The following is a 27,728-nucleotide window of genomic DNA, read 5'->3' as shown; positions in this document are numbered from 1 at the left end:
AAAGCAAAAGGGGTAAAATCCAGCATAAAAGTTCAAACAATCTTCAGTCTTACACCACCACTTAAGACTAATAATCATTGTACAAATCAAATTTATGGGGCATAACAGAAATTCTCTACCTCTAAAGCTATAGAGGGCTACAGAAGAAAAGGTATTTAAAGATGACATTAAACAAAGCAAAAAAGGACAGCATGCCTTCTGCTGGTTTTGAACATCACACAGAAAACCCAGCTGCATATCCACTTCCAGGTACTAAATGCGTGCACATTTTCAGAATGACTAGTCAACATAAAGACTTACAATTCATAACTAAACTTGTGAGTCAGACAAGCTGGCAACAATTTTCCTTCAGGACAGTGAGCCACCAACTATCTTCACAGCTTACAAGTTCTTCTTTGAAATACCACTTCATGTACTTACTGCAACGTATGTATTTTTGCTTCTTACATGGAGTAGAAGGCTCAAGAAACAGAAAGGCAACTAAAAATATATCTGTTTTATTTACCAGTTTTCTAAAAAGCAAAGTCATAAAAATTAGTCACAAGTGGCAAAACCAAAATATATTGCACAGTGTACAGAAAACATTGTTGACATGTTGACAAAGTGTCATCACAAGTAAATCATCTTACAACAGTTTGGAAAAATTACAGCTTCAGAATCTTATCTATAAATGGAGGCATGTAGATTTAAAGTTACAGGAAAATATTTAATACCACCCTGTAAATGCAAACACTTTAAGGATGCAAGATTAAGTCCGTAAGTAAGCACATCCACAAAATGCTCTAAATATACTTCTCTCTTCCTTTCACTAAGTTATGGTTACAAGATGGTCATTGACAAAAAGAAATGAGAACAAAAAAGTAACAAAACAACAAAAAAAACACAACCAGAAAAAAAAAAAAGCATGCTAAAGCAAAGTTCACAAAGTGGTTGAGAAGTCCCTGAAAAAAATTGAATTATGATGCACTCCTTTATATAAAGCTTTTATTTTTCCCAAACCCTGGTCCAATTAAAATTGTGTTTACTTGTAACAAAAAAAGGAATACGTAATATGCTGGTATAGCTGCACTGTTCCATTTATGATTAAAACATTTAATACAATGGACTTGAACTACAACGTTTTTCAAAGTTTCTCATTTAGTTTATATTTACAAATAGTAAAGTTTGACCTTGCTGAACTATTAAAGACAGGAATCAGATCATACTGGGTAGTGTTTCACACTACATTTACATACTTTAAGTTGTAATTCTACTTGTTTCACAAGTTCACACTCTTTGCTAACTGAAGAACCTGCCTCCTTTGAAAATTTCTTTATGACACTGTCCAATTAATAACCAATTCCCTTACACATTTCTTCTACTAAGCAAATACCAGTTGCTTCTTCATGTTTTTGGTGGCGTCAGATCGACCTTCAGGTCCTCTTTGTATAAAAAGTGGACTTTTTGTAGAATGAAAATAACCTTAAGTTTTGGTGAAATGTTATGCTAATGAAAACAAAAGAAAATGAAACACATTCCATGAAAAATATTTTAAGACAAACATCAAAAGTTAATTGAATTTCTCCATGTTTTTCACCTCCAAGACCTACAAGCTGGCATCTAGCAGTGGTGCAACTAAATGTCCTTTAACTAACCAATATTAAGTTACTTTTTCTCTTCCCACATCCAACATGTACAAACAGTGCAAGAACATAAAGCGCATATATTCAAGTTGATACAGTCTCAGAGGCATTAAAATTAAATCCTTTACAGCAAAGGATTCCAGACACACCAAGTTTTAGATTATGCAGTTCAAATATAATGAAAGTCAATGGTATTCTCACAATCTATTATAAAAAGCATCTTCCAATTATGATAAATGGCTAATCCTTCCTTGCCACGTGCAAGTTTGATGTATGTTTAGCCAAACAGAAAAAAAAAAAAAGCAATGGCCAACTTCCTGAAGGAACAAATCAAAAGGAAGGTAAAAAGTTATACCAAGCTTTGTCTAACAGTCCCAGGAGCATAGGCAATTAACCTCTGGGGTTTCAGTTTTTAAATCTTTATGCTTAAAGATTTCCCATGTATAAGTTCTCAGAAATGATGCTTCAAGATAACAATCAGTTCATAGGATCACAGCATCCATTTAACAAAAGGCTACAAAGTAGTCAACACTCACCCATACTTTCTTACATATCCATGTAAATATTTTAACCGAAGATCATTTTACAGAAGTAGTTTAACATTCCTCTGAGACAAGAAGTGTTACTATAGTCAAAACTACAAGAAACAAATAAGATGAATTGACTGGTATGCAAAGGGCAAGTGTGAATTGATTTTCTGGAAGGTTATTTCTTCTACTATGCTGGACCACTTCAGATATTAAGAGCAATGCTAAAGAGCCACTAAGCAAAATGCCTAGAACAATGTATAATGCTGAATCATTATCCAAAGGAGATTTGAAGAACTGTTATGTTCACAACGGGATTTGCAGTACTCATTGACCCACTCAGTAGGCATCAATGAAAGCTTTTATAAAGAAATACTTGAGGCATGTAAGTGCAAAATATGAGTCTTTTTTAAAGAAAAGCTATACCATCTTCAACAATGTCCTTACTGGGAAGAGATTGCCACCATTTAAAAAGAGATTCTTTCACAAATGACTCTCAGAGCAAGAAAAACACATTTGTTTTACGAACCAGATTCATCTTGCTAGAAACAAGATTAAAACTTTTACGGATCATCACCATAATTTTGAAGCAGCTTTAAAAGCAACAGGCTCAAAGGCTATGTTTGTTCTTCACTGACTTGACTCAGAGAAACCAAGTTGTTTTCCCCACTGTCTTCAATCATTTCATTAAGGTCCATTTCGTGGATTTCTTCATCATATGATGTATAAAAGTTGCTCTGTATATTGTCCTCACAAAAAATACATTCCTAGAAAAAATATAAACATTAATAAGTCAAAGGAAAAAAAAGCTTTTCTAAACACTAATCCATCTGTACGTGAACCCTTATTCCAAGCGAACCTTTAAATCTGTGCTACACCCAGTGTATTCCATTCCCAACTTTTCCCACACAATCATTTTATAACTTGTAGTAAATAATATAGATACTTGAGAGCTCTACTGTCAGCAGTTATGCACAGATCATTTACAATGCTGACATTTTATGTGCACTACAAATCACATTCTCCTACATTTGATTGCCAACAGTGCAATAATTTGTTCACATCAGTTGCACTGCTAGGACTTCACTGCAGTTCTGTTACTGACTTTTGAAATGACTATGAACAAAGGGAGTCTCTCCATTTGATAGCTGATCAGGGAAAAAAAGCTACAAGTGATGCTCAGCTTAGGGACGCAGAATGCAGTCAGTCATTTGTACATACAGTGAAATTCACAGATAGGCAGTACAACTGAAAGGATGCCATTTTGTTTTCCAAGCCATTAATCAACTTATACAATCAAGACAAGAGTTGATCCTGCAGGAAAAATTTAATACAAAAGTGAATGGGAATGCCCTGTTCCTCTGCATACTTTAAAGAAAGCTTAAGTTAGAAAAAAGAAAGCCTAAGTTTCTATACACAAGATCGAAGTTTGTTTTTCAAGTCATATGAGATTTTTCTTTTTTAAAATCAGTGCAGCCAGAAGTTTTATTACACACAAAATTGCAATTAGATACAAGAAAGCTAGAAATAGCAAGGACATCTCTTACACTGCGTTCACCACTACTTTAACTTTCCCATTGGAAAAAGACCTGTGATAAATTAAATCAAGCCTGAAATAAACTTTTTCCCAGCATAACTGACCAAGCTTTTGCAGCAGCCAGAATGGAAAACTAACACAGGCAGCTAATAATTTAAGTGTTGTTATACACGCAAAAGTAACCAACTCATTTAAACTTACAGAATTAGCAACAGTTTTTGGCAGTCCACCTTGTTGGATCCATGGATGAACTTCAATGAGCTCTCTTTTCTGTTCTTCTGTAAATTTTGGCTGTAGTTTCTGCATTTGCTTTAATTTCTGCTTATCTTCTTTTAAGACTGTTTCCAAATCTCTGAAATAAAATATATTTAGAAATTGAGCTTGAACAGTTTCTGGGCTTTATGCCTACATAAGGTTAAACAAATACTAACATTTTTAAAGACTATTTTTGTTATGGAATGTTAAGCTTATAGATCTTATATTGGAAGAAAATTAAATGTGATTATTTCAGTAGCCTTCTACACTTGCAGACAACTTTAACATATCTCTGCTGGCTCATCTTTCCAAATCCCAGTGAAAACAGTTTCCTTAGAACTATTCAGGCAGCATCACCAGTGAAACAAAGAACTACAGCTTCCCCCTGCTGCAGTATGTTCCAAGTTCCCCTTCACTAAGATGACAACCCAAAACAGACACCAAATACATGTATGAGACACCAGAACTGAAGAAATAAGGTATGTTTAAGAAGGCCATCAAGAATGGATTACAGTTCAGGACAGAGGAAGAGATTTAGAAAACGTAGCTCTATGTCAGCTGACAAAGCTCCTCCACACCCCACCTTGACTAAGAAACTTAAAAACAGGAGACACCCCACACCCAACATTTACAAGCTGTACACATCTGTAAGAGAAGAGTTCAGGAAGATTCCAAGAAACCCAGTGTTAATTCTTTTCCTTACGGCACACCTAAGAACAGATGAGAGAAGCCAACTGGTTCTTGATTGCCATGCTGTGACAATGTAACTCTTCTCAGCCCAGCATCCTGTTTTATACAGGCACTATTCATTCTTTGCAAGCTTTTGCTACTCTTACAATCCACTGAAAGTCCCAACTGTAGTTGTCAGCTCCTCAGGGTACAAAAACTGGGTAATGCAAAAGTACTTTTAAACCCAGAGCAAAATTCTCAAGTTCTTAAGATGTGTTTTCTATCTTTCCTGATCATTCCTATGCTTTTATGTTTTGAAAACTGTTTCCCCCCCCTTCCAAAAGGCTTGTCTTTACTGAAGCTTTCTATTCCTTTCAAAATACCATTCACTGCTTTCAAGATATATGAACTAGATTAAAAAGACCTGCAAACTTGTCCCCGCTGTATCTGCTCTTTTCTATTGAAACACTGAAAAGTATTTTACAAAATGTTTTCTGCTAGGAATCTTCAATTTTTACCTTCAACTTCCTTATCTTATTTGAGAGGGAATATAGAAAAGAATAAATAGAATGAATATGTGAAAGACAGCACCTCAGGGGTGGGGTGATGCCACCAAACCAAAAGCCACCACCACAAGGCAAAGAAAACAGCATGCCGCTGAATGCTGCATTCCAAGGACAACACTGAGTACAGATCTTCCTCGCTACTGCCTCTCATTAGATATAATAAGTATGCTTGCCCAAATCTATTGATTCAAGGATTTCTAGACAATAATTACAAATCACTAACTTTGCATGAACTTAAGTATGCATACAGCTAATTTAAACTTAGGTAACAGATCTAAAATAAATACACATGCACCTCTATATAGGCCTAATCAAATAATTCTTTTTTAGGATATATTGTGTAGCATGCAGAAGATACAAAGGAAGCAAGAATTCTTCTTGACACCAAGCTAAACATTTAAACAAATCCTCTTCTTTTGAGACAGTAATTCATATCTTGTACACATAAGCATTTCATGAAGTACTACAGCATGAGAATTACCGAGAAGGTATCTGGTAAGTCATCATAACAGTGTCATCTGTGTTCGCCATCAAAAGCCATATAGGATCCTGAAGGACATACTTAATGAAGTGCTCACTTTCTTCTATTTCTGCCTTCATTTTTGTTTTATGATGATTTTCTGAAGAGTCAATACTCCCGAAGTATTTGCTGGTATGACTAGTTTCACTACTACCTTTAAAAATAATTTTAAAGCTTCGTTATAAATTTTCAAATACATGGATTGTTTGAATATTTTCCAAAGTAGAGAAGGCTAAAGAGAACTAAAAGTCTAAATACAACAACTGTTTTTAAACAGACAAAACTCCCCTTCTCCCTTAGGTAACTGCTTTGTTTTTAAAACATGAATTTTCAAGCTAAATCTCTATTAAATCGCAATAGAAAAATAAACTAAAGAAGTCTGAAGTGAAACACCAAGGAATACATTTTCCCTTCGTTATTCCATCATACCTATGCAGAATTTTACTGGCTATTTTACATACACAAAAAGTTCAGAAGTTTTATACTGTAAACCAAGCATAGTAGAAAAACTGTCATGTGATGTGATAAAAGAAATCTAGACTAAATCGTGCCATGAGGATTAAAGACAAGAAAGATTTTTTCCCATAAAGCACTCAACGTTCACATTATGCTTGTAGTGCATCATGCCCCAACTCTTCTAAAATGCCAGGAGTATTCGCTGCCAGGGTTACCTGTTCTGCTCCCTGACAAGTCACAGCCATTAGAACCAGACCCTAGAGATTCAGCAGCTGCAGATACACCGCTCCCTGACGAAGCTGAGCCAGTGCCTGAACATGCATCTTCTTGAAGTAAAATGTCAAGCAGGACACTGGACATGGAGAGTGCATCACTATTTTGAGCATCCATTGGAGATTCAGCCTGGTGATAGGAAAGCAAGAGAAACAAACACAGAAAACAAAGAAAATGAAGGCTATTTCATTGCTAATTGCTTACGTTTATACATTTATACTTCACATTATAATCTCATATGTTTAGTTATTCAAAGACAGACAATCAGTAACATATGCCAAGATCAACTGAGGAATAATGAAGGGGACTGTTTGGCTGACATATGGTCCCTTCCAGAAGATAGATATTGAAATACAATTTCTCTTTAAAAAAAGGAAAACTCACTGTTTAATAAGGAAGGTATCTGCTACTCAGTTTTGACAGCCCCTACTGTCCTCGACTACTCAAAATTTAGCCAAATTCACTAAGACGTACTAACGGTTGGTTGCTCCTACTATAGTCTACCTCATATTTGCATGAACAGTCCCTCACTTGTTACTCTCAACACGTGATGAAAAGGTAGTTGTTCCCAGATGCAAGCTTACTAAGACAATTTGTATGTTTAAGAGAAAGAGCATCAACTATACTGATGTTGGTTATTTTGTTTTTTAAGCAAGCAGTTACAGCACTGCCCCACTTACCCCACTTATATGGAATATTCAAAGTTAATGTTGACAAAGAATTCAGCAAAAATACGTACCAGCAGTGAGAACTAGCTTCAGCTATATCCTTAATGCTTTCCTGAACAAATGTCTGTCTCGCCCTCATGTTCAAGTGATAAGGAGATTAAGAAAGTAACGCCTTCCAGGTTTATAAAGAATAGGAACTAGCCTTTTGAGTAGTCAAAAGAACATGCCACCAGAATTAATATTATTTTGTTATCAAGCTTCTTTTAATCTAGTAGAGCATGCTGTAAGTTACAGACTATCACAGATGCACTTCTTTACCAAAGCGCAAGTCAGAAGGTGCTTATCTCTAAGCTTTCAGAGATGTCACGTAGCACACAGAATACTTTAGTCCACAAAAAGGCACTGGATGCATATATCACTGAGAAATTTCTCAGAAAATGGCGTTTGCATGACCAGTGTGATACAAAACATTGTTTTCATTTAAAAAAATATTTGTTCTCAAGATCATGATCTAGCAAGCACTCAATAACAGAATGTAGTAAGTTTTTATGCTCTGTCAATCAAGTTTGGAAGTTCCGCTACAAAAACATATGGACTCCACCTCTCTGTTCTCCCGCCATTCATCCCCATTAAGAGTCAGTATCAAGAATATTAGGTAAAATAAATCATCTAGAAACCAATCACAGAAGTTAAACACAGACATCTAAATGGAAGACCTGAATATTCTTCAGTGGGGGGAAGAAGCACATAAGTTTTTCCTTCTTCCTCCTTTACAACTTCTAGTGTAGGTACGTGCTTATGACTTTGCTGTGTAGTCTAAGTCATCTAATCAGCTGTTAGCATCAACACCAATTATGCTTTTGACTGACTACTTGCTGTAGTTGAGATCTCAGGCATGCCTATAAATAAAGCCATCCAATGCCTCCTTTCCTTTATCAGCAGCAAACCAAGTTCTGCTCTGTAACTACGTTATCACATGCAGTGAACAGCTGTAAGCCACAAGCAGAAAAGCATAAGGGAAGAAACAGTCACTCTAAAAGGTTTTGGTTGCATCCCAGTGACTTCATTAAAAAGATACTCTATTGAATCTTTAGACAACACTAATTAGTCCACATCATCACCATTGTGGAAACCTTTACAGACAGTCATATGGAAACCTCAGATGGAGTACTATGGTAAACTTATCCATCAATTTTAAACAAGACAGGAAAAAAGGTGAAGTTACCATATGGCTTAGTACAGCTTTAGAACCTTAGGTAAAACAAAGGAATTGCTAATATCTGCATTCATTCATTACTTTGGCTAGTTTGTAAACAAAGTGTTGGTTTTATTTATATTAGCTTCTTTCAAAGCCACTTTTACAGATCATTTCTCTGCTTCACATAAATTCACTAGCCCACAACTTTGTTAAACACTAAAAAATAAAGTGCACAAATGATTTGAAATATATTTCAAATAATATTTCAAATTACTTACAATAGGCATATTCGAATTCAGATTAAGAAAGTAACAACAATTTTAGAATTCATTTCCAAGTTTCTTGTGTAACTTTAGGAAAACAACATTGTTTTAATTTTTAAAGGTTAACATGATTCTAATGATTAGATCTCACTTTTAATTCAATCTGCTGAAATTCAAGCTTGCTAACTACAATTGCGAGTCCATCTCTGGGGATTATAGAGTAATTACTATCATTAAAAAATAAGGACCACAAAGTGATAGTTTTGAAAACAATGTACCAGAGACAAGGAAATAGAGGGGGGAAAAAGAATCATTTTTAGGCATCTGTATATATTAACAACCTCAGATATTTTTCAGATATTTTCACAGTACAAAGACTTGGAAAGAAAAAAACAAAACCCACCATAAGCCCATCAGCATACTTACTGGTAGGGATCCCTTTCCACTGCAGTTATCAGTTGTCACGATTTTGCTGCCTATGGCTCCTTCCTCATTTAAAGCTCCATGAAAACCCGCAGGAGCTCCACTTTCCACAGTTTTTGTGGTTTCCTCTAATTGCAGAAGATTCAGAGGAGAACTACACCTTGACTGGAATAAAGGTGGAGAAGCCTGGTCTTGAGCACCCACTGACTGTGGAGTGCAGGAACGGGATGGCTCATTTCGTGTCTCTGTGGCAGGCACCTTTTCACTTTCTGCTGGTGCATTGTAATGGAATGGTTGTGTTGGAAAAAACGCCTGCTGCGGGAAAGGGCTGGGAGTACTGAATGGTGTCTGTGCTGGAAATACTGTCTGTGAGGAGAAAGGAGATGGGGTAGGAAAGTTGGCTTGGCTGTGGTAAAGCGTTTGAGGTAAGCTACTGTTCATCTCTGGGTAGACGTAGTTGGGGAGCACAAGAGCTACAACGGGTGTCATGAGGGGGGCAGAGAACTGGGATGGTTGCATAGGGCAAGTATTTCCAGAGTCTGGCAACTGATTAAAACCAGAGAGTGAAGTCTCAGGAGCTGGTGGCACAGTCCCTGTTGCTGGAAAAACGGGAAGGGGATATGCAGGCATAACAGTGGGAAAAGACATCGCTGAATAGCTTGCTTGTGAAGTGTCTGATGGTGACCAAGCAGTAGTATTTAAGCCTTGAAGAGGAAACCGATGGGGAAATTTAGTTCCAGAAGTTGTACTGTCTGAAGATTCCTGTGGTTTAATGCGTTTTGACTTCCTGTTTTTTCCGCTTTTCTTCCAAGGCTGATCCATTCCAGAAGTGCCATTTCTTTGTCCACGGCCACCTGAAGGAAAAAAGCCTGCATCAGGACGGGTCCCTCTGGAAATTTTAAAGATTCTCTGTGGTTTGGCATCCCAAGAAGTTGCTCAAAATTGTAGTTTTGTAGTTCTGGACTTAGTTTACCCAAATGGAAGGATTTAGGAACAGATCAGGCTCACTCTTTTGCCTCTAGCACAAGAGCTGAGCACACTGGGCAAGGTAAATCATGCTGACACACCATGGGGGAAATACAAAAAAAAAAAAAAAAAAAAAAAGAATAGCAGTGCATCAGTTGAGGCTCAAATGTGTCACCCAATCACTACAAAGGAGCCACTCCGATCACTTCAGCAATTACAATGAAACCAGTAGAAGAGAACCGAAAGCACTTCTAGATAGTTAAGGTCACGTAGGTCTGTAACTAAGAACATGAAGAAAAAGCAGCACAGAAGAGAAAGTACACATAGATAATTTTATAAGGGGAAAGAACATGCTACCTTTGCAAACCTTAGGAAGAAAAGCATGGAACCAACCTTATTTTAGAAGTCTGCACCAATCAACTCTTCCCTAGGTGAAGGCTGTCAGTTCTCTCATTACAGAGATGAGGAAATCCATAAAGTATCTTCTATATCTAAATACTTAAATATCTAAAAGCTGCACAAGCTTTAAGTTTGTCTAAAGCTTACTTAGACCGTCTGAAAGTTTAGCAAGAATAAAGAACACTAGACTAAGTTTTTCCAGAGAAGGCTTCCTATGTCAAAGACTTGCATAACTATTTATATCAAAACAAAGATAAGAATTGTGGGGGAGAAAAAAAAAACAAAAACAAACAGATGCTCAGCAGTATCTAACTTTAGTTCCAGGTCAGGACTGAAATGGAAACAAAGTCAGGTCAATACCAAGCTCTTCTAAAAATGCCATCCTGAGTCCCTAGCCCTAACAAAACCAGTCTCACTATTACAGCTAGTCTGTTCCATTTTCATCTGCCACTGGTCACATTATTAACTTAATAGCAACCAAGCAATTACTGTTTCACCAATGACATGGTATTGCAACAGGAGAAACTGGATGTAAACCAAAGAGGCTGAAAAAAAACAAAAGACAGACAGAAAAGTAGAAGGAAAAGAGCAGCAAGAGAATAGAGAATGCAAACACAAACACAGGAAGGAAAACATTTTAAAGTGTGTCTTTCTTGTCCCTTGAAAGTAAACACATAACAGTAATAATACAATGAATAGATAACTAAAACATTAGTTACTGAAGCATAAGTTAAGAGCAGAATATAGCTTTTAATATAATCTGTCACCAGAATTTCTCTATGGACTTAAACACAGTACGGAACTGTCGCTGTTCCTTGTGGCTCCACTATAGAGCTAAAAATGCAAGCATCATCTCAACAGGATTCACTGCCTACATAAAGGCTACTTTTTAATCGTGAGAAGTATTGCCATACCACGTTCAGCAGGCCGTCCTTTGGGTTTATCTTGTAAGTAGTAATTGCAGTGGGACTGAAAAATATTAAATCTCTTTACTTCTTTGAACTTATTCAAAAAGCTCTGCTCTTCTTTTTGTGTATGCACTGCAAGGACTTCCTTTGTAAGCCCCAGTTTTTTAAATGACTCCTTTTCCTGATTTACGTGCACAGAGCTGGATGGAGGTGCAATAAGTTGGCTATCTACGAGTTCTGCTCCACTCGGACCATCTTCTATCATTTCTACAGAAACAGAAGGGAAAAAACCAATCATGACAAAGAACAGCTCTGGAAATTCACTTTAAGCTATTACAATCCGTACTAATTTCTCAGTAAGTTTAAGATACAAATTCTGTTCCTATTTATTCAATTTCCTTAAGAACATTTTAGATATAGGAAAATATAAGTCACAAGTAGGTTCTACGTGTTCCAATGTTTGAAGTTGAAACTTACTAGCAATCACCTTTTTGGAGATGACATATTAGCAGAAATCATACCTAATTCAGGTTGTGTTTTCTTGTCTCCAACATGAACAATGGTGCTACTGTAGCTGCACTGACTTGTGAGTGATACAACGCTTTCAGGCTTGCCAGGTAAAGCCAAAGAAGTTAAGTGAGCACCAACTACTGGGGGACTACTTGATTTGCCAGATGCCTTCAACACAGTAGGGCCTATTTAAAAAGAAAAAAATATGTATGTTATCCATTGCAAATAAGTAATATGTTGCTACAGCTGCAGAACAGCTGAGACTGAACTGTGCTTGCCGAAACACAAAATGAGCATTTTACTTATTTCACAGAATCCAAAAAGAATGTTTTAGAAATAGGATGACTTCTGAGCAACCAAATCCAATCCTCTACTTTCACACAGACAAACCAAATCTTGTCAGTGAAGGACTCCTTGATCTTTCCTGGGCTTTATCCATCTCTGATGGTATGACTTTAGAAGTTTCAAGTCTCCTCCAGCCTAAGAGTCTCCCTCCCAGCTCCCATCTTGTCATATACTAATCTTTCATTACCTGGTAATTAGCTGGCAGATGCTAAGCTTTGCTATGAACATCTGCCTACTTAAGTTTTCTCACCTGAAAACTATAAGCAGTAATCCAGCACACCATACCAATGCCTCTAACCAGCATCAAAACATTCCTTCTTTAGTACAAATACTGAGTATAACACTGTAAGACCTAAAGTTTGCCTTTTTCCTGACTAGAGCATGCTAGTGACTTGGTCATTTGCAATCATCAGCACACCAAGCAGCTAGCGAACCTACATCCTTTCCTACCAGCTAGGACTGCAAAGACTCCAGGTGACAGCAGAAACTGTGTTCTTAACTGCATGATGCGAGTTCCACTACTTCTTCCTCTCTACTTCAAGGTCCTCCAACTCCTAAAGGATATTTCGTTCCTCTGTATGCTGATTATATCTTCCAATTGTATTCTAAAAACTACGTTAGATTTTTTTCTTCAAGCTTATCAAAAGAAAATATTGATAAAATAATTCCCAAGACCAGTTTTTAAAAAACTCTACTAGTCACCCCCTTTAATGAGGCTAAATCAGCAGGTACCTTGTTTACATGTAGCTCTCTACTAATCTCACAACTCTTGTACTAACCAACCAGTTGCCTTTTCCACTTTAGCTCCCCATCCACACATGGACCATATCAAATGTTACAACTAAATCCTAACAACTTACTGTTGTTTTTTTTTTGTTTTTTTTTTTTTTTTCTAGCAGACTCTGTAGGTACCTATCCTCAGTAATCCCCGTTGTTCTTCCATGGCTGGACAATTCCTTTCAAATGAGTTCTTACACCTCACACAGCACTGAGAATAGCATTCTACCCCTTTTATCCCTTTTTAAAAATTCCCACAGAGAAGAAACAGAAGTGAAATATGAACACTTAAAATGGAATTTTTGCTGCAATTAATCAGCAGACAGGGTCTTCAGCTGGTTGTTCCTAGAAGTACTGACTGTGAAATGAAGTTTTCACATGTGGTAATGATTCAAGCCCTAAAACTGCAAATCCTGCTGTGTTCTGTACAGTATGAACAAGCTTACTACATCAACAATCAGACAATTAAGTATTCGATTAAGTATTTTAATTCTAGTGAAAATGTTAATGTTAAAAGTTAGTTTATCAACATGTAATGTTAAGAAAATGGCTGAATCATCCCTAAGCTACACCTGTCATTATTTTGACAAGAAGTAACATCCAACTGGCTGCTAGAAAAAAATTGAAGTTGTAATGTAGAGATACCTCCCAAGGGCTGTATAGCATTAACAGCTGCTTTTTGTTCATGAACACCAGAATTCACACTTGAAGAAGGTTCACATTTTCTTTTTGCTGTACCAGGCACATTACAACTCTCCAAGTATCTAAAATAAAAGGATTTAGCAATATTAGATATGCAAGTCTTAAGTCTACAGATCAATGGCAATTTACACAGTAGTTCCTTACCTGATGACGCTGTCCAAACAGCTAATCTGTTGATAAGAATACACAGGTTGTTCTTTCCAAGCCAGTTCTTCAGTAGCCACATTTTTAGGAGCAGCTGTGACCGCAGTATCCTTTCCTATCGCATCTTTCACCTGAGCACCAGGACCACTTTGTTTTTCTGTTAAGAGATTGTTATTATGCAATCACAGCATTAATCTTTGGAGTTTCCCCTAAAATATCAGTCAAACAGTAAGAAATACATCTAAATGAGAACTTTTAGTATGTCAGAAATTAACCACTGTAAAGCAATAAGAAGTTTGTGACCTAGTAGATAAATATTGTGTAAATACCCTCCCTGTTCTTACAGATTCTTAGAGGTGTGAAGTTTAGTTCAGCTGATGGATTGAAAGGGAACAGACACAACTGATACAGAAGAATAGAGATCATTATAGATGAAACACTCAGCATGAGGACAATGCTAGTGCAAAAGTTATTGTTCATGTTTAGAAAATTTAAATCTGATCAGAAAGGTTTTCATTTAACAACTTCAAAATTCCTCAGGTTACATGCAAAAAGTAAAGACAACATCCATAACTTTTTCTTCTACCTAACAGAAAAAACATTTGACTAGTAGGACAAGAGAAGCTACAGTTAAAGTACTTCAAAACAACAGCTCTAGTACATGCCTTAATTGTATGTTATGTCACTGTCAATTCAGACAGCTGGGTCGCATGTTTTCCAGAACACAGTGCAGAGACTAAAGACAATATAATACATAAACCCAGCACTTTTATCAGTTGAGTATGATTAGAAAAGCCCCTACATTACATCACATACCATTGCAATAAACTAACACTTAGTTCTAGTGTCTTACCTGCAAGAGGCTCTCTCTTATGCTCCAGTTTTGCTTTATTGTCAGTGAAAATACGTTGTCCTTTATTTTTGACCTTCCTGGCATCTTGACCAATCTGAAAGCAGGTCATTAAAAACAGTTAGTATGAAATTGTTTCATGCATAGCAATTCCTCAGTAAGGCTAAATCTAACCTTAGTTAACTTCTACTTTACAGTTAGTCTGATCATGGGAGAAATCCTGATGTACAGGATTTTATTGTGCAGAAGCAGAATTTTAGGAACTAGAGAGCAGAAATGTAAAATAGTTCCTCATATACAATTACTCCATATTTTGTTTAGTATGGTTGAATGATTTTGATAGGACAATATAAAGAAATGGTACAAGTAAGACTTCAGAAGAAAACAGTTATCACTTGGTAAATAAAATATTGATGCAAAGACTGAACTTCTTGCACTAGAAGTTTCATCAGGCACTGACAGGATGTTACAACATTATACTATAGTAATCATAACTATCTGTAGAAATGGTGAAGGAGAGGTAAGTATCTATTCCCCTCAAAATAGGCGGCCTCTTTTTCTACAAAGCTCTGAAATGTAGTAATTCATCTGTGAAACAAGAATTCCAGAAGCTTCACCTACTCAAGATGCTAGTGTCTAAGAACTGAAAGCCAGCAAAAGCGACCACCTTGGAAAGCACAGCAGTCTGCCATGCCTAATCACAGAAACATAAATCAAGTTCAGGAGATTCAGCCTATGAACAATGTAATTAAGTAAAGGAGACAATTAGCTTTCAGAAATCAAACACAGCATTTGGGAAGACTAATAAATGCCAAAAAGACTTTAGAGGATAGTGCAGTTCCTTTGACTGCATCCACATTTAGGGTTTACTTTGCCCATGGAATAGTTCTGATAAATGTAGGCACGAATTTAACTATGCTGTTTTGTTCAGACTAACGAAATTTTTAAAAGTTATCTCTCACTGTCAACTGGATGAAACAATGACCCGTAAAGCTAAATGTTAAGCAAAAAATAAATTCTCATTCTATATTATTCAATGTTTTTGCAGCATAAAACCATTACTATTGCATTTTATCTTCGTAGTTTCTCTTGAGAAAACAAGAGGTACAAACTTGCACCTCCCAAAAGAAATTGTTTTCAAATATCCACAGCTGCTTTTCCCAGAAACAAGCATATAACATAAAATAGGTATTAGAATATGTTAACACACCACCCATGTTTAAATTTTTTATACACACTTACTTTCATACCTACAGGGTACTGAAGTACAGTTGACACTATCTATACCAGAAATGTTTAATATGGAAAAAGCTTTGTCGGAAAAAAACAAATGAAGACTTTCTCCTTATACCTCCCCTCATCTCTAATTTGAGAGAATTATGCTTACACAAGTTAAAAAGCCACTTAGAAGTTTTGTATCTCATACTTGAATAAAAAAGTAAAAACCTACTGTTTTATCCTTTTGAGTGTCTTCATTATTATTTCCTGTGCTGTCACTGGAGGATGCCACACTCATTAAGTGTTCATGTGAGCCATTGCTACCTAGACTTCCATAACCACTGGATCCGCTGTTGTGTACAGGCTGTTAAAAACAACAGTATATGCATATATATATATACACACATATATCTGCACAGCAGCTTTCAACACAGAACTGTTACCAATAATTCCATGTGAGATGCAAAACAATTTTTTGGGGGTGGGGAGTTTTGTGGGGGTAATTTTGTTTGTTTTCTATGTGAGTACTCCATACATGTAGCTGCATGAAATCCATAAAACACCAACAGGAGCTTTAACACACTTCAGTTAAGTCATGCCCAGTAATCATGAGTATAAATAATTTCCAGGATTGCAGACAGAAATCCCAGTATAGTAGAAGATAGCTATACAAAATTCACATGAAGGTAAATGCCCTTTCTTCAGTGGGAAATTAAAAGCGTGTCATTAAAGCAGATGCTGTACCTGCAATAGCAGCCGATATATTTGCTCTGTGATTTCCTGAACACTAGGGTGAAGGATTCTGTCCTCTGTATAGTTGGGAGCAGCAAAGACATCTTCATTTAAGGGACCCCTGCATAAACCAAACATTGGCCAGTCCATTACAAACTGAAGTACTTTTCAGTTTCAGAGAACATCTTTAATTTACCATCCCTATGTAAGGATCACTTACCACCACTATTTAAGTATCTATATATATTATATCTATGATGTTTCAATCTCACAAGACATATCTTCACTCACTCTCCTTAAGCAACTCTTGACAGTACTGACAAAGTTTGAAGCATGTCAAATTTCCTTCACTTAAAGGAGTTACTATATCACCAAACCCAAATGTAAGGAGGGAATAATTTGTATTATTCCTGCCCACTCACCCTGTTAGTCCCTTATATCTTTTTAGGAATCACCATATGATTCCAATGAAAAAGAAAATTTAAAAATAACTGTTTATTGACTTACGTCCTAACTTTGTGTCTTCCAATAATAAACGAAACTTTTCGACTCCAAGGATTGATGAAACTGGACCAGCTAGTGTCCATGGTTATATAATCTCCATTTCTAGTGCAAAACCTGATTGGTGAATAGTCAAAAGGCTGTCCTCCGTACTGAAGAACTGTAATGAATGATTTAAAAAGTCAGTTTAATATTTACACTGTTCTACTTAACGATTCAGAGTTGTCACAATGATTGAAGAGACAGCTGTACATTTCCATACATTAACAAATTAACTTGCCCTGAATGTCTTTCTTCTCTTTGACTATTTACAAGAGAAGACAGACTACAATTTAAAATGACAAATTCTATCATTGCATTCGCAGCACAATTTTCTTTATGTATAAAATAATCATGTATGGTTAATTTGTTTACAGCAGACATGCTTCACCTCATTTTTACCAAACATGAAATTGAATGATTTCTCACTTTCATCAATTTACATTAAGAATCAAGTTGTAGAGTAAAGGAATACTTCAATATTTAATTACTTGCATATTTAATTACTTGCAGAAATTTTTTTCACCTCCTACTTGCTGAGGTCTCTGTAGCTGTTACTATTTACTTTCAGGAATAAAAAGAAAGGTATTTTTGCCACAGTAAAGAGACCACATACTTTTCTTGTGAATTGCTAGCATTAAGGGCCTGTCATTTGGGTGAAGATGCACCAAGACTGGTGTTCCTATTAAGTCCTGAGGTAGGTATCCCAACAGAGGTACCGCTCTGGGGAAAGAAAAACAAAGAATATTTTTTTAATTAAATCAAGCAGAATAAAAGTATACTTCAAATGGAAGCACTTAAAACAAATGTAAGTTTTACTTGCTTTTTCCTAGAAAAAGAGTGAACAATTTTAAATTTAAATCTGGGGTGCCATACCAGTACCAGCTTAATAGCAGTAACTCTCTTTGAGCAAGGCATTGATTTTTGTTTTGATGTTTTGTAGTGTTACTGACCAAAGTGTTTAGAAATCTGCTACAGCAGTTCTCCTGTATTTTCTTATGCTGCCCAGGCTCTACAGGATGAGTACTTACCCTGAATTAAAAAAAGTATTAATAAAGTTTAATCTTATAAAACTCTCACGAAAGCAAATAGCCCTGATCTACGGGCTGCAAGCCAATGCTAAGGTTCACACAGGATTTCTGTAGCTGAACTAGCAACCAGTAGCTGACTAGGGATCAAGGAAACTTTCTCACAGGCAGGTTAAGAGTTTAACTCAAAGGAGCTGCAAAGAAGCAAGCTTATTAATTAGAATAAAAAATTAAAAGTAATATTCCTGAATTCCCGCACAGTAACATCTTCTAATGACATGAGGAACTAGTTTATGTGATGAAGTCACCTTAAGTGATCATTTAAAGCGTTAAGGAAAAAGAATGGAAGTTCACAAATGTCATTTTGTACCTTATCCTGAAAGCTATCCTCCAAAAACATGCTTTGGTAAATATAAATTACATCAAGTAACGTTTAAGAAGCTGCCACACACCAAGTCACTTTGTGAACTCAAAGTGATGTATACCCTTCCCCTGCCCCAGTTGCTGATGAAGGCCTAGGGAGAAGTACAATGCTCAGCTATCTGAATGCTTTTAATGAGGAACTTAACCCTAGCGCACAACAGACACAAAACTGTGTTGTATTGGAACTCACAAACATCACAAACATTATGGAACAAATGCCTTCAACACTGCACTTTCAAGCCCATGGAAGTTAGATCAGTTCCACAGAAGAGATGACATACCCTTCTGGTAAAGGGGCTGAGATATTCAGAGAAAAACAAGGAGAGCAACTTATGCCTTGTTAGTTAACTAATTGCTTCAGTAGTAAGACTTAAAAGCTTGTTAATGATTTAAAGCAACAACTTCAAAAAACTGGAACTGGCATGACAACTCATACTAAATAATACCATTCTGACAATTAAAAACACTGCCAAGGTCAAAGCAGCAAAAAAAAAAGTTATATGGCTAAAGGAGTTGAAAATACCTATCAACTCAGAATTACTTCAGTTAGAAAGAACTTCCTCAAATAAAGTTGTAAAAAGAAGTACATGTGTTTTTGTTGTTGTTCTTTCTTCTTTGCTCTGTTCCTATTCTTTGCTACCTGTTTTATGAAAACCTGTGCTGGAACAGAGCACTTACCCTCTTAGGGTATCCAATTTTAAACTTATTTATTGCTTTAGTTATAAAGGAAGAAGCAAATTCAGTAACTTCAATGCAAAGGAGCTACATGTTTTTAGACCAACATAAAAGGTCAGTAGAAGAGTCAAGGATCTAGATTGTAAGACCTATAATTAGAGATTGAGCTGGGCTTGCTTGTCAGATGAAGAGGAAGCTAAAGAATGATCCAGTAGCTTCTAGGAATGATGGATTTATCTCAGATACTATTATTGTAGCCAACTTAATTTTCACTAAGGATAAAAAAAATTCCGCACATCATGTAACATAAACCATCACGAGTAAAATCTGACATAAAACAAGGAAAAGAAAAAAAGCAGGAAAAGGAAGCCTCTGTTTTCAGCTCAGTAACAAGCTAATTCTCTTGTGTCCTTCAAAGTATTATGATATTTCGAAGGACAACCCTGTCCTTAAGAGCTTTATGATAATAACTCCTATTCAGCCTATGTCCCCAACTCTTCTTGAAGGAGTATCTTCTGTTCTTTTCATAGAGCTCAAATTTCCATCACCTAAACATCCTCTGACAGGTCATAGGCAAAAGCAGTCCTAAAGACTCAGGGAAAGCCTGGTTTGCACCTTCGTTCCTGAATCTCTTTGTATGCCTCAACATCACAGGCATCTTATTTGTCTCTGCTCTGAAACATTGGTAGTTTCATATGCACCAACTCTAACCAGCTTCCATGACTGTCAATGCAACATGAAACCTTCAGCCAGCAGAATCTGAACAATTTAATCTCTGAACACAGAATATCTTTTTACATGATCTAATGTTATATTTAAAAATCACTTCTCTAATTGTACCTCAGCAACAGAAAGTAGCAGCAGAATATTGTTTGCTAATAATTCGATCAGACTTAAAAAAAAAAAAAAAAAAGTCTCAGATGGGTCATGCTTGCTGGCACAGGAGAAGTCCTGGCAGTGGGTTTCACTGACTGAATTTATGTCCAGATTTGCCCCAGATAGACGTAAAATAAAAAGAACAACTTGTTAGCAGGCAGTTTTACACTTCAAGTGTGAAAATGCATTACAGTGTGGTCTTAATGAAAAGACCCTTCCTGAGTTAAACAACTTATTGGTAGTTACACAAAATTCTAACCCAGTCATTAAACCCTAGAAATACCTGAAAAGTTACTGGACAGGTTGCGTAAACATGTGAAAAACAGTATTTAGTAATTTACCTCTCATCTACATCCTGGAACAAACAGGTTGGTGTGTGTGTAGTTGTAAAAATTCTTTTGTCAGGAGGAATTCTGGGTGCTGAAAGAAAAAAAAGCAGATTAAAAAGTATTTTTGGCATACATATAGTAGTTTAAGCTGCAAGTTTCTATTAAATACTGAGTGAAGTCTAAATGTTTGCATAAGAGCACATAGGAAAGCAGCTTGCTAGCTGACAGACTATCAGCAAGGGCAGAGAACCAAACCAGCTACCTTCCACTTCAATAAAACTTGAGGTCACCGACAGTACTCATGCAAGTTAGCTTTCTTAAACTGAAATTCAGTTGTATTAAACTGCTGAACTGCACAGAACTTCCTGTAGTAAAACAGAACAGTTCTTAATTTCATGAAACCAAATTACTCTGTCTGCTGAAAGGATTACCTTCATAACCAGAATGCACTTTTTCTGCAAGCAACACACAGCAAAGCTGGTCTTCTGCTACTTCCGGATCTTGTACTTTGATAAGGTAAGGAGTCATCCGAAACGGGTGATAGCAAATCTCATTTTCACGCTCCTTCCCTGCACTAATAATTAAACAGAGTTGATTATTTCAACAGATTCATCTCACGCTAAACGATTCCTATTTACTTTAATTTTCTTAATGACAAAAAGACTGCATGATAGCTCCTAAAACAGCACCCAAAAATTTAGCTTCCTTAGTTTTCAGTAGAACAGAACCTAATTCTGATGGCATCCTTTGCATACCAACTACAATAAAGAATAGTCCTCTTTAGTCCTGAATAGTCCTGATGGAAGTAAGGCCTACACATGGAAGTTTGATGAAGAGAAAAACCCATTTCTTAATGATAAAGTTGTTTTATTGATCCACTAATCCTAATCTAATATTAATCCCCATTTTACCCTCCGAAGGAATGGCTCTATAGTTTTATTTTATGAAGACTGCTGTATTATCTCAGTTAAGAGAGACCTTCTTTTACTCAATACGTATTTTGATTTTAAATAAGTCTCAAACTCTTACCTAGAACAACAGTTGCTAACTTAACAAGAATACAAAACGTAACAGCAAGAACAACCATTTACACAGTGACATATATATACACACACACGTGAAGTAATAAGGTTATAACAGCACAGCTTTACAAAGCTAAAGCTTCTGGAATCAATGTGAATTAGAAGAAAAGAAGTCTATAATCACACCAGCAGTACCTTTACAATACATCCAATCAGACTCTCTGCAGTAGAGCATTCTAATTTGTTTAAAACTATGCTCATATCTTAATTATAAGCATTTATTTACTCCAGAAGTAACTTATAGGGCCCACATTTTCTCTTTCCAGAAATGCTACCAGAGAAGCAACAGGCAGCACGAAGGAAAACAAAAAGAACTATACAGCATCTAGTGACAGCAAAAAAGAGAAACCAAGTTACTCTCATACATCTACCTATACTGGACATATGGTATGAATTCATGATCTGCCATTAGTCATCTAGAATGAATGAGGATCTGTGGCACATGCTAAACAGAATAGTTTAATTAACTTGAAGTAAAGACTTTCTGCAGCTGTGAGAGATATCGTATCGGTTTCATTCACAATGCAAAGGTCAATATTCAGACTGATTAACTTCTAAGATGCAACTTCCTACAACCACTTTGCAGTTTCCTGAGTAGCTTCTGGAAGTTAAATGACTAGAGGACAAGCGTGTGTTTTACCTTATGTTCACACTATGGAAAAAGACAAAACTTGCATAACATATGATTCTTTTAAAAGTCAAATACTTCTGTAGTGCAGTTTCATAGCATAACACTAAGTCTCATTATAGTACTGTTTTACCTGATGCGACAGAAAAAAGATTTCTCTTCCATGCAATCCTGGGTGGAAGACTCTAGAAACATTAAATATTTATAATAAATTACTAAGAAGTTATGGCATTTAAAGCAGTAATTCTTCCCAAACAGCATTAAAAGTAATATAGTTTGAATCCATCAAAACTTTTAAGTTCCCCAAAGCCTTTTTTTTTTTTAATTTATTTACTTTATGCTTTTCTTAGGCTGGTGTGTGAATCACAGCTGCTTGCTTAAGTCTTCTGCCAAAAACATATCTAAACAGCTCTCCAGTTTGAACTGTTTGTCAGCTTTTTCACTAACTTACACCATGGATCAAAGAAGTTTAATTCTCCAGGACCTCCCAAAACCAGACCTCTTTCCTAGAAAGGACAGCTAAAGGATCAAATACTTTTGCCAACCTCCTCTGCCTAGCCCACACTCCCCAGCAAAACCCAAACTTTATTTTATTTATTTTAAGCAAAACCTTCCTCCCCTCCCCTATGAAGCTTATTTCCCTCCTTTTCAAGAGTAGCCAAGCTCTGATCTTTCAAAGGCCTCAATATGCAACACTTCTAAACACTAGCTAAGGCTGCCAAAACATGGAATGAAGTATGTAGTTCTACCTACTGCATTTTTGAAATATGAATCTCTTACAAACATAATAAAACTAGAGAAAAATGTTTCAGGAAAAATAGACTGCATAACTGAGTAACATGTACAAGGAGGATCACATGGTCAAAGTTCACAATTGAACCTTTTTTGACAGATGTTGGACTAGCAGCTTCACAATTACTGTTAATTGTTTTTCATGTTGACTATGGTTCACTCTGTCTTAACTTCATATACTTATTATACAGGGATTGGAATTTCAAATATTCAGAGCAGACTCTGAATTTCAAGTGTTTGCTTAAAAATATTTGGCAGCTATTTCTCAATTCCCAACAGCTGTCACTGCACAAGTAAAACAACCCTCACACAAACAAATATCAAGTGCCCTAAGAGGTCTAATCCTTCACCATCAGCATGCCTGACATCCTTTTTCCTAAGGATGAAAGAACAGATACACAACTACACTTGGTTACTGCAATGACGTTAGCTGAAGTACATCTTCCTACACAGTAACCAAGGTGTATAGTACTCAAATCATACATATTTTAAAAGTAAGAAGACAAAAATATTGTGCTCCTTATATCTAAAGAGAATGTTTTTTGTTTTTTGTTTTTTTTTTTTTTAAAGAAGAATTGTGGTCACTTGCGTCCCCCAGGGCTCGGTGCTGGGGCCGGTCCTCTTTAATATCTTCATTGATGATCTGGACGAGGGCATTGAGTGCACCCTCAGTAAGTTCGCAGATGACACCAAGTTAGGTGCGTGTGTCGATCTGCTCGAGGGTAGGAAAGCTCTGCAGGAGGATCTGGATAGGCTGCACCGATGGGCTGAGGTCAACTGCATGAAGTTCAACAAGGCCAAGTGCCGGGTCCTGCACCTGGGGCGCAATAACCCCAAGCAGAGCTACAGACTGGGAGAGGAATGGTTGGAGAGCTGCCAGGCAGAGAAGGACCTGGGAGTGATGGTGGATAGTCAGCTGAATATGAGCCAGCAGTGTGCTCAGGTGGCCAAGAAGGCCAACGGCATCCTGGCTTGTATCAGGAACAGCGTGACCAGCAGGGCGAGGGAGGTGATCGTCCCCCTGTACTCAGCTCTGGTGAGGCCGCACCTCGAGTACTGTGTTCAGTTTTGGGCCCCTCGCTACAAGAAGGACATCGAGGTGCTTGAGCGGGTGCAGAGAAGGGCGACGAAGCTGGTGAGGGGCCTGGAGAACAAGTCCTACGAGGAGCGGCTGAGGGAGCTGGGCTTGTTCAGCCTGGAGAAGAGGAGGCTCAGGGGTGACCTTATCGCTCTTTTTAGGTACCTCAAGGGAGGCTGTAGCGAGGTGGGGGTTGGCCTGTTCTCCCACGTGCCTGGTGACAGGACGAGGGGGAATGGGCTTAAGTTGAGCCAGGGGAGTTTTAGGTTAGATGTTAGGAAGAATTTCTTCACTGAAAGGGTTGTTAGACATTGGAACAGGCTGCCCAGGGAAGTGGTGGAGTCACCATCCCTGGAAGTCTTCAAAAGACGTTTAGATGTAGAGCTTAGGGATATGGTTTAGTGGAGGGCTGTTAGCGTTAGGTTGGAGGTTGGACTCGATGACCTTGAGGTCTCTTCCAACCTTGAAATTCTGTGATTCTGTGTGATTCTGTGATTGATTGCAAGAAAATCTTGAAAACAAATCCACTTTCAGCATGCATACCTTCTTTGCTTTCAATCATCAGTTGGATAAAAGTGGCCTATGAACCAATGAACAGTGGCAATCAAAAAGCTTTTAGCCAACAGACAAGCTTTGGCAATTCATAAAAGCATGTTAAACGCCTCATACTGTTCAGAGATGTTCTAGTAATGTGTGTTGTACTCTGATGAAGTGATGGAGAAAGATGAAAGGATATTGCAAAAATTGATATTTGCATCTGCATAACTGAAGGAAGGTCAAAGAAATATCTGCTGTGGAGACCACTCACCAGCTCTATTGCAAATATTCCAAGATGGCAATCTGTATGGGGTAGTAGAAGTATAGAAAACACTGACATCCTGAGGTGCCAGGAATTCCACAAATTTGGCATTTTTGAAATAACCTCTCTTACAGCGAAGAATAGAAGCAGCTTGATCAGAGATGTAGACAATTTTCCCAGTAATCAGAGAAACAGCTACAGCAAACATATCCTAAAAAGAAGTCTCAAATTTAGACAGTTGAAAAAACAACACATTCTTCAATCCATAACATTGTTTAGACAGTAAGATAAAACAGGACACCAAGATAAAAACATTAATAAGTTAAAAGTAAAAACTAAGGAAACAGAATAAAGAGAGTTAAATCACATCTGTTTAGGGGGCAGTAAAATAATTTTGATGCCCTTGTGAAGCAGATGTATACAGCCCACTTTTTGAACTATGCAGTAAGATTGATACACTAGGAACTTATCAGGTTACATGCCTTAAACCAGTATTAGACAACAATAGCATATTTTACAATGCAGAATTTACAAAGTAAGAAATGAGGAGCTTTCAACTTTAAAATTACACATTTTGGTTTCAAGAAAGCGTCAGACATATTTTACACCCATGAGATTGAGCTGTTTTGAGAAGAGTTGTTTGCCTTATTTATTCACCGCATAATGAAAGTAAGCGCTCTATGCCACTTGATAAAGTAATGAACAGACAGGTGAAAAAAGAGCCCCAGACAACCATACACAAATTCCACTTGCATCATTTCATGTATTTTTTTCCATGTATTTTTTCCTCAACACAGAAGAGTTTCCTGCGTCACAACCTTTATTGCTTAATCCGGTATTACTATATACAAACTTAAGAACTATCGTCAGAACACTGGTTTTTACAAACTCATGTTTTAGATCAATTGAGCAACGTTTATGATATTTGGAGTCCTCAGTTATACTCTAGATTGCCTATTTTTTATTTTATTTTTTTTTTTTTTTTTACCTTACAGGCAATTCATAGGTACAACAAAAAATACCTACATGAAGCTAGGGAACATCTGCTATCTGTCCATTACTTTATTAATTTCAGAACTGCATACGTTCAGACAGAGGGTTCAGAAAAAAAAAAAAAAAAAATCGAGGAAGACAGGCTAATAAACTTAGATGTAATTATTGTTTAAGACTCCATAATAAACACAGAACACTGAGAATAGGGAAAATAAAATAATCATTCTGTGACTGTGATTATCATTACTGCTAAAAACTACATTGATCATCATAGTTGTTCTCATCTAAAAGAGAAGACAGTATCACTAGATCATAGAATAAGCCTGTAACAGTTGCAAAGACCAGACAAATACCACAGAAGAGAACACAGCAACACACAATGGTCCAAATGCATTGGTCACTTTTAAGTCTTGTTAACAAGAACTGTTGAAACATCAAATAACCCCTACTGTAAGGATTAGCTGAAACAACTCACCATGTGCCTTGACTAAGCTTTGGACAGAGATACCCTCCAAGTTTAGTGACTACTCTAAAATGACAACTAATGATTTACACATTTCATACTGCACTGCATCACGTGGATATTGAGATGTATCATGCCATTGTCTCTAAGCATGAGGTATGAGTCAGAAGACCAAGAATTTTCACTTATTTCCCATTTAACTATCAGAACAAAAAAGCTTCAATTGAGCTGCTATTGGCGAAGTCTATATGAAGGCTTGAAGTTTCTACTGAACATACACTTGAAGGTAAATCAGCTTCTTCAGATTTTGGCCTAGCCAGGAACTCCAACCTTGTAAGGAGAAGGCATGCCAATTCTAGAAAACATTTTACATACATGCTGCAAGCTTGTGTCAGCATACTCACTGCATTTTTCATGATGTATTCTGAGGTTATAGTTTCAACTTCCTCCACTGTGTAGGATGACACATTGAGTCCAGAAGGCTGGGATTCATTAATCATCAACAATTGGTAATACTCCTCATTGGCTACATGAGAACATTAAACAGTTTATAGTCAGAATTTAAGGTCTCATCAATAAATAGCCTGGAAGCAATAAACGGAACAAGTGGTTTTCTGGCATAAGCACAGAATGAGCTAGTTGGAAAGTCTAGGTACTATTCCAAGTTAGTTGTTCTACAGTGGAGTTTCCTTATCAGCAACCCATACACATTTACCCACCTTAAAACACCCACGTTAGCATCATAATATATTCATCTACTGGCAACCTTTAAATCCCAAAGAAACCCAAGTTAACAGTCCACAAATGAGAAGACAAATATTTGCTTAAAGAGGTTTTCAAACAAACTTAGCTGTAAGCAGACAACCACAATTAAATTCTTATTTAAATGTTTAATTTTATCCAGGTCATAATTATTTAAGCAGTGTCATACTTGATTACCTTTAACTTGTTTAATGCTTTTAAGGGCATATTTCAACGTTGTTAGGATACTAGATTTGCCTTTAACTCGCTTTTCAGAAGGAAGGTGAGCTTTCAGCTCTTGTAAAGTTTTCAACAACTCCTTTTGTGTTTTGGCTTTAGTGGACTGCTCGCTACTGTAATATTAAAGACAAATAATAAAAAGTCACTGGAGGGCTTGAAGTGACACACCATCCTCATAGAAACCCAAACACACTGACATTTGTCACATGCCTAATTTTGCACAGCTAGACATTAACTTTTGCACTACGTAGTGTAAACATTCAGAATTTGTAGTAATTCTTATATTAGCTAGAATCACTTAAAATAGATTTATCACTACCTGAATTTTTAAGATATACCATCTGTTTATGAAACACATTTATACACCCAAACACCAGAGAACTTTTTTTTTTTGCACCAGTTTCCCTCCCCCTTTTTAGTGGTATATCCCTTAGAGTTCCTTTCAAATTCAAACTCTCAGAAATGTTCATGGACTTCAAAGTAGAGAGCAGGAGGTCCACTCAAGTCTTCACC

At 36.7% G+C, this 27,728-nt stretch overlaps 1 protein-coding gene across 3 annotated transcripts in view; it reads right to left on the bottom strand.

Moving 5' to 3' along the window:
* Nucleotides 1-481: 481 nt before the first annotated feature.
* Nucleotides 482-27,728, bottom strand: part of PER2 (period circadian regulator 2) — a 48,534-nt gene continuing 21,287 nt past the window's right edge. For all 3 annotated transcript variants that reach the window (XM_084291944.1, XM_084291945.1, XM_084291946.1), the window contains exons 7-26: nucleotides 27,174-27,328; nucleotides 26,639-26,760; nucleotides 24,788-24,989; nucleotides 22,243-22,294; nucleotides 20,831-20,973; nucleotides 20,412-20,490; nucleotides 17,685-17,791; nucleotides 17,036-17,189; nucleotides 16,541-16,649; nucleotides 16,029-16,160; nucleotides 14,582-14,675; nucleotides 13,729-13,885; nucleotides 13,528-13,646; nucleotides 11,772-11,945; nucleotides 11,257-11,517; nucleotides 8,981-9,831; nucleotides 6,368-6,554; nucleotides 5,658-5,850; nucleotides 3,888-4,038; nucleotides 482-2,916 (exon numbers count right to left, since the gene is read on the bottom strand). In XM_084291944.1, the coding sequence (XP_084148070.1) occupies nucleotides 2,767-2,916; nucleotides 3,888-4,038; nucleotides 5,658-5,850; nucleotides 6,368-6,554; nucleotides 8,981-9,831; nucleotides 11,257-11,517; nucleotides 11,772-11,945; nucleotides 13,528-13,646; nucleotides 13,729-13,885; nucleotides 14,582-14,675; nucleotides 16,029-16,160; nucleotides 16,541-16,649; nucleotides 17,036-17,189; nucleotides 17,685-17,791; nucleotides 20,412-20,490; nucleotides 20,831-20,973; nucleotides 22,243-22,294; nucleotides 24,788-24,989; nucleotides 26,639-26,760; nucleotides 27,174-27,328 (3,592 nt within the window). In that variant the 3' untranslated portion in view covers nucleotides 482-2,766. The remainder of the gene's footprint in view (nucleotides 2,917-3,887; nucleotides 4,039-5,657; nucleotides 5,851-6,367; nucleotides 6,555-8,980; nucleotides 9,832-11,256; nucleotides 11,518-11,771; nucleotides 11,946-13,527; nucleotides 13,647-13,728; nucleotides 13,886-14,581; nucleotides 14,676-16,028; nucleotides 16,161-16,540; nucleotides 16,650-17,035; nucleotides 17,190-17,684; nucleotides 17,792-20,411; nucleotides 20,491-20,830; nucleotides 20,974-22,242; nucleotides 22,295-24,787; nucleotides 24,990-26,638; nucleotides 26,761-27,173; nucleotides 27,329-27,728) is intronic.

Source organism: Netta rufina (assembly GCF_964035555.1).
Source record: "Netta rufina genome assembly, chromosome: 9".
NCBI classification, from domain to species: Eukaryota; Metazoa; Chordata; class Aves; order Anseriformes; family Anatidae; genus Netta; species Netta rufina.
The sequence above is the reverse complement of the archived record's forward strand: the minus strand, read 5'-3'. Positions and strand labels throughout refer to the sequence as shown.